Below are 6,922 nucleotides of genomic sequence, written 5' to 3'. Positions count from 1 at the left end.
ATTTTATATTAACGCTGCACTTTCCTTCTGCTCTGTGTAAGCCTGGGGATAAAAGCCTGGGGCTTTAGCGGAGACACCTGTTGGTAAACAGAGGAAAGAGCAGTCTTCTTCCACCTGTATGGAAGTTTTCCGTGTGGAAAGAAGAACTCTCTTGGTATGCGCAAGAGGATCAAAGAGGGGTGACTGAAATAGACTGGGGCAAGGGAAGTTTTGTTTGTGTCAAGGCATTAAAGACACTTTTATTGGTTTTTATTTACTAACGTTCATTTGTTTTTTTTAAAGTGAAATGTAAAGTTCTGTAGGTACAATTTGACAGTATAAGAAGAATATGTTAACTTCTAATTTTATTATTGACTCTTATTTCAGTCGATCTGTCAGTATCTGCAGGAATCTTTATTTATTTGTTTGTGAAGAAGAGATCTCATGCATGCATATGGAACTAGCGCAGATATCAAGTAATCTGTTCTAAAAAAAATTTACTATGTTGTAATTAAAAAAAAAGGTGTGAATGTTTTTAGCTAAAATTTACTGTTAATCTCTTTCCTTTTCATTCAAAATTTTAAACTCCTGATTGAAGACAGAAATCTGGAGGCAGTGTGAAAGAACTTAAATACATCAGACTTTGACAAAAAAGACTCTATAAAAGAAAAACAAAAAGATTAGTGCCTCTGCTCAGGGAAGGACAGGGAAAATGTGGTTACTCTTCCACCTTGTCAGCCAGTCAGCATGTGTACCCCGACTGAGCAAGAAACATGTTTCTGCAAAGGAAGGACTAATGCTTGTTGGATGATAATATGAACTCATGGTTTTCTGTCTGCTTGTTTTGCTTGTTCATGCCATGTCTCTTTTTCTTCCCCCCCCCCCAGAATTATTATCCAAGAAGATTTAGACTTACTTAAAAAGGTATGAATTTTATTTTGGCTGTATTCTTTTGTGGGCCACTGAAATAAACTAAGTTTATTTGTTTTGCCATCTGCTCCATTATAGCAAATATTTTTCTGGAAGAGAGAAAAATAACAAATCAAAACCTTTCTTTCCGTCCCTGCATTGAACTGATTATCTATTTGTACATGCTGTTAGTGCTATAAAGTAGTGTAAGGGATGTCACCTCTCGCCCAATATGCTTTATTGCTGGACTTTTCACAGCTTTTTATTTTTGCTCATCTTTTGCTGGAGTTTTTAGATCCTGGGATTTTTCATCTACAAGAATGCTGAATGCTTAAATATCTTTGTCAGGTGCATCCTCTTTGTGACATTGTTATATTCCTTTTTAAGTTAAATGCAGATGTATAATGGTTCAGGTTGTATGGAGTTTTATTTTGAAGCATATTTTGCAACATTGACTGAAGGACTCGTACTGGGAAAATGCATGGGTGTTTAACTTCTTATGTTCTTGAATAATTCAATGCAACATCTGAAAGTATTTTGTACGCCGGTAGCCTGAATTTTCTGTTCCTGAAATCTAGTTTTAAAGAAATTAAAGCCTTCTTTGTTTTGTTCTTAGCTGTCAGTTAGGAAAGTGTGGTGTTTTCCCTGTAAACTCTGTGAAATGCCCTTGTGTGAGTTCCTTAGTAAACTGTTGAGATGTGTACGAAACCAAGTTTCCAGTGGTACATCAGACTTTATTCTGATTAAGAATTACACACAGCACAGTGTGAATCATGTAATAAATGCAGTACCTTTTTTTTTATAGGTTCCTTTAGCAAATATCTTTCCCCCCCCTCCCCCCCCCCCCCCCCCCCCTTTCCTGATGACTGATCTGGATCTTGAGAGCTGCTGGGGGAGATATATGCATATATATATTTACTTATGGAAAATATAATTAGATTTTAATGATCTTCTGGTGTGTTATATGAGCCAGATGATAATCTAGCTATCTTATATTAGCTAGGTATAGTTGTTTACCATCTCGTACTGAGGACAAGAATTTTTATTTTGCTGTCGCAATGAATGAAGTAGTTAAAATGAAAGGCCTGTGGGATCAGGAATTCTGGGAATAGTTTGGTTTGTTTTCAAAAGGACTATGAAGACATATTGAAATTCTGTGCACCTGTTTTCAGCACACAAATAAAAGAGCCAGAACAGCCTCTGCAGCAGGCACTTGAATGCAGTATCTTTCATTCTTCTCCTGTGACATGAGTGGAAGCATATCTATCACATAACATGAACTCATTATTTCACTATGGTGCCTGACATGATTAAGAATACTTGCATCTTGGATTTGTCATGTCAGAGGAGCTGCAGGGTTTTTGAATTGGAAGATGGCAAGGTACAGATAATTAAAAAAAACTAAAAAAACCTGTATGGTTTGTGACTTTCTCCCTGCCTGTGTTTGAGATCTCAGGGGAAGGGGGCATGAGGAAATATCTCTGTATAGTTCATTGTTTTTGTGTGCTCAGTATCCCTCATATGTATGATACATTGCAGGTATATGTAGAAATATATCTAACTTTTCTTTATGAGAATGTATGTAGTAGATACTAGGCCTTGGTTTTGTATTCAAACGCTCGCTAATACTAGTCTTCTCTAATGCTTCTTGAAGATGCCTGCTGCCTGTGATTCAGTGCTGGAAGATATTGAAGACATTGTGTCAGCAGAAGATTTGAAACCACATGACCGGCAGTTTGTAAGAAAGAATGTTTATCCAAAAGTGCGAAAACGCAATTCACAAAAAAGTAATCAGACAGATGATGATCCCCCGAGTGACAGGTAAATTCTTCATCAACCCTATCTTGTAGCTTTTCTCATATCTTGTATGCGCTGTCGGCTTCTAAAAACATGGTGGGAATTCTCTTTATCTCATAATGTAAAATCCAAATAGAAGGTAAAAATGAGTAAACTAGTGTTTATAAAGTGTAGTGATAAATGAATACTAAATCCTAAGCAAATTTATTGTCCTAGACAAACTTTCTGTAGAAATCAGTTGTGACTGAGATAGTGATCAATGGAGTAATCAAACTGGAAAAATGGTTCTTGTTACTTAAGCTTTTATGCATAAAACATTTCTGAAAAATTGTCTGCTTCACCTTAATGACCTAAATAGAAGCTAAGCTCTTCAAAATGCAGTCCTGGAGTACCCTTTTGATAAATATCTCTAAAGAGGAAGACTCCACAACCTCTCTGGGCAACCCGTGCCAGTGCTCAGTCCCTCACAGTGAAAAAGTGTTTCCTGATGTTCAGAGGGATCCTCCTGTGATTCAGTTTGTGCCCATTGCCTCTGGTCCTGTCACTGGGTGCCACTGAAAAGAGCCTGGCTCTGTCTTTGCACCCACCTTTCAGGGATTTACATACATTGATAAGGTCCTCCTGAGCCTTCTCTTCTCCAGACTGAACAGTCCCAGCTCTCTCAGCCTCTCCTCTTACAAGAGATGCTCCAGTCCTTTAATCATCTTCATGGTCCATTGCTGGACTGTCTTCAGTACGTCCGTCTCTCTCTTGTGGGTGCATCCCATCAGGGCCTAAGGACTTAGGTATGTCCAGTTTGCTGAAGTATTCCCTGACCTGACCCCCTTTCACCAAGGGTACATCTTCCTTACCTCAGTCTTTTCACCTGGTTTCTGGAACCTGGGATTTCTGAAGGCTGTACTTCTTGTATATATATATATATATATATAGTGATATAGCGAAACTCCTTTTGAACTTAATGTTTTATTTCAGTGGAAATAGTATGCAATAACTATGGAATGTATCTTTACATTTTTCCTTCTTGTGATTTCCATCAGAAGAGAATCAACTTTCTGCTGCAATGGAATTAATTAAAGTATAGGTGAACTTGGTTATTGATTATAGTTTCTACTGCAGTTCAGAGATCTGGATTTTGGTTCCTTCCCTCCCCCTTCCCACCCATAAATTCCCCATCAGTTTCAAGCTGGTGGATGAAATTTCCTCACATTATAAAGATGAAAATAAAATACGTCTAGAATGCACAGGAATTTTAGTTCTGTTTTTTAATTAGTGTTCAAAAGAGATTTTATAAGCTTAACAATGCACCTTTATGTGAAGCCCCTATTCTGCCAGGAGCGTGTGTACAGCTGAACTGATGGTCTATAGATACTTAACACGAGCGGTCCATTCTCCTGAGTATTCAGGTACTATATATTATCTAACAGGCTGTATTTTAGTGGTTTTGACCCAAGAAAGCACATTGAATCTATGTTGTTTAGACAGCCTAAACACATTGTACACATGCAAATGTGTTGCACGTGTCTACTTAATGATCATTAATCTTCCATCAACAAATTTCTATTTCTGCCTAGGAGTAGTATGTTTAAAAAAAGCAGTGTGAGGGGCAGAGGAAAAAAAGATGTGGGAAGGGCAAAGGATTGTGTTGCAGGATGTGTGTCGTTACTGTACTGGCATCTTTAGCTCATTGGCACAGTTATCCCAGGAGTTTCAATGAGAGTTTCTTGCAGAATTTTTTGTTGGTTCTTAAACCATTGTGCTCCGTGGTGCAGATCTACCATGCTGCTTCTGTAGCCCAGAAAGGTCAGAATATGAGCTTGAGCTTTCAGGTGTTAGTGTGGCTGGTGGCAGGCTTAAGTTAAGAATTTATAAAGATGGCTTTTATGGGGGGAGCTACAATCAATGGGTGCCATAGTATCAAAAGGTTGCAGTTCAGCTCTGACAGTTTGTTGGTGGGTGGCCTAATTTCAGTACAGTCACTTGAAGGTCGCTTGTTAAATGATGTGATAATTTTCAGAAAGTTGGTGTTTTGGTGTTTTGTTTTTTTCTTTAATGTAACTGCAGAGTACTGAATCTCTTATCCTCCAGCTCTTGTACCTTCTCCATTCTAAAACTTTTCTTACCACTTATGGTGGACTGACCCTGGCCAACAACTGAGCAGCCACCCAGCCACTTGCTCACCCCTCCTTCCAGGAGGTTGGGGGAGAGAATTGGAAGAGCAAAAGCAAGAAAACTTGTCGTTTAGATAAAGACAGTTTAAGTGAAGGAAACAGTAGGAAAAATTGCAAAAGCAATTACTTGCCACCTCCCACAAGCAGACTGATGCCCAACCAGTCTCAGGCCAATGGCTAGTTTGGAAAGATCAAACCCCCAGTTTTTATTGCTGAGCATGGTGTCATTTGGTATGGGCTATCCTTTTGGTCAGTTTGGGTCAGCTGTTCTGGCTGTGTTGCTTCCCAACCTGTTGTCCATCTCCAGCCTGCTTGTGGCGGGATAGAGCACAGTGAGAAGGTTTTGGTGCTGTGGAAGCACTGTTCAGCAATAGCTGCAACACAGGTGTGTTACCAACACTGGTTTAGTCACAAATGCAAAACGCAGCACCGCGTGGGTTTCTGTGGAGAAAGCTAACTCCATGCCAGCCAGACCTAATACCCACTACACTAAAATCAGGTAATCAAGACGTTCTTCCCTAGCTGTTTTGGAGTTGTTACTCTTTGTGTTGTTTATTTTAGATTTAGAGAATTACAATTAATTGAGTCTGTTCAGTGGGCTTGAAGGGGAATCTTGTTCATCTTTTAACTTGCCTTTTTCATTCATTTTTTTACTTAACAGTATTATACCTGGTGCTCAGAAAATCTGGATTCGTACGTGGGGATGTTCTCACAATAATTCAGATGGTGAATATATGGCTGGACAGCTGGCTGCATATGGATACAAAATTACAGGTGATGATATCGGACAAATTGCATAATTCATGTTTTCTGGGTGAATGTTCAGAGCTGTCAAGCTGTCATCAAATGTTTTTAGTCTTAACTACATTTTTTTTAAATCCCCCTTTGATCTCTTTCTGATTTGAAGGTGAGGAGGTAAAGTGTTTTTCTGGGATTAAGCAGAATGATTACAAGATGAGTGCTTTCAAAATGGTTAGGTTTTCCTGACAGGGCAGCCATCTAATAGATGTCATGTGGTGCCTTTTGTGGGCATTTTGCTTGCTAAACTTAATTGAAAAGTTTTTGTAACAGTGGAAGGGAAAGATTTTAATTCTTGGGCAGAATCTAGCTGGTTGTCTGATAGTAATTAGTGGAAACCTGAGAGACAGCGGAAGTGTGTTGTCACTTAATGATGCGTGCGTTTGCTGCTGAAGCAGAGTTGAACTACACGTGAATGATCCTTTGTTTCAGGAGGGACAATCAGTATGATGGAGGTGGGATGATACAGGATCGTATCTTGTACATTTGAAAAAGCTGAAAATGCTATTTCTCCTTTCCTTCAAATACTTTAAAATACTCCCTGTTATCTTGTTCCACCCCTCCCTGCTCCCCAACCCTAAACAAAAAAACCTAAACTTGTGGTTGTGCTGGCCACATTTGATCTCCTTAATGCAAAATGTGTTGAAAGAAAAGCTGTCAAAAGCTGAAAGTGTAGATTGCTGTCCAGTTTCAGTGGAGTTTTATTGTCTGAGTACTTCTGTGTAGCTTATGACTAGTCAAAATAAAAATTGAAATTTTATTAATTAATTCAAGTTTTGGTCTGTCTTGCATTTAAACTTGCGTCCTGCTTGTACTGAAAGACTACGAAGTTGTCTTTCCTGACATTTTGCTAGAAGTATTTTATTCCTGATTTCACAAAATGCTCATTTCTTTTCTTCACAATCCTGTTAAACAGTTACATCTCATTTTCCTTTTTTGCAGTTGATCTTTCTGTATTTATCTAAGTAGAAACTAGGTACTACATTATTCAAGTGCTGAACTATTTTTGGGAACCTAGGTGGTTCTTTAGTAGTTCAGTTCTGGAGTAGGTATGCTCTTATCACAGACAAGTGGAGTGCTGGTCTAAAAAGCCTTATTTGTGACAGCTGTCTGTGTAGGACTACAAATGAGTCCTCAGTTTTGCCTTGTTATGGCTTTCTTAATCTTAACTTCTCTTTACCTTAATTTCTCTAATGCATAGTGTTCCAGAAGCTACTTCTGGCTTGTCAAGATTCAGATGGCTGTCCTGCACTTCTGGAATTTTACTGGGA

At 38.7% G+C, this 6,922-nt stretch overlaps 1 protein-coding gene across 1 annotated transcript in view; it reads left to right on the top strand.

Moving 5' to 3' along the window:
• The first annotated feature begins 1,900 nt into the window (after positions 1-1,900).
• The window catches only part of CDKAL1 (CDK5 regulatory subunit associated protein 1 like 1), a 418,320-nt gene continuing 413,298 nt past the window's right edge, over positions 1,901-6,922 (top strand). The window contains exons 1-3 of the mRNA XM_009637900.2: positions 1,901-2,269; positions 2,543-2,709; positions 5,515-5,627. Coding sequence (XP_009636195.2) covers positions 2,183-2,269; positions 2,543-2,709; positions 5,515-5,627 — 367 coding nt within the window. The 5' untranslated portion in view covers positions 1,901-2,182. The remainder of the gene's footprint in view (positions 2,270-2,542; positions 2,710-5,514; positions 5,628-6,922) is intronic.

Source organism: Egretta garzetta, unplaced genomic scaffold (assembly GCF_000687185.1).
Source record: "Egretta garzetta isolate BGI_Z169 unplaced genomic scaffold, ASM68718v1 scaffold14, whole genome shotgun sequence".
Classification (NCBI taxonomy): Eukaryota; Metazoa; Chordata; class Aves; order Pelecaniformes; family Ardeidae; genus Egretta; species Egretta garzetta.
The sequence above is the reverse complement of the archived record's forward strand: the minus strand, read 5'-3'. Positions and strand labels throughout refer to the sequence as shown.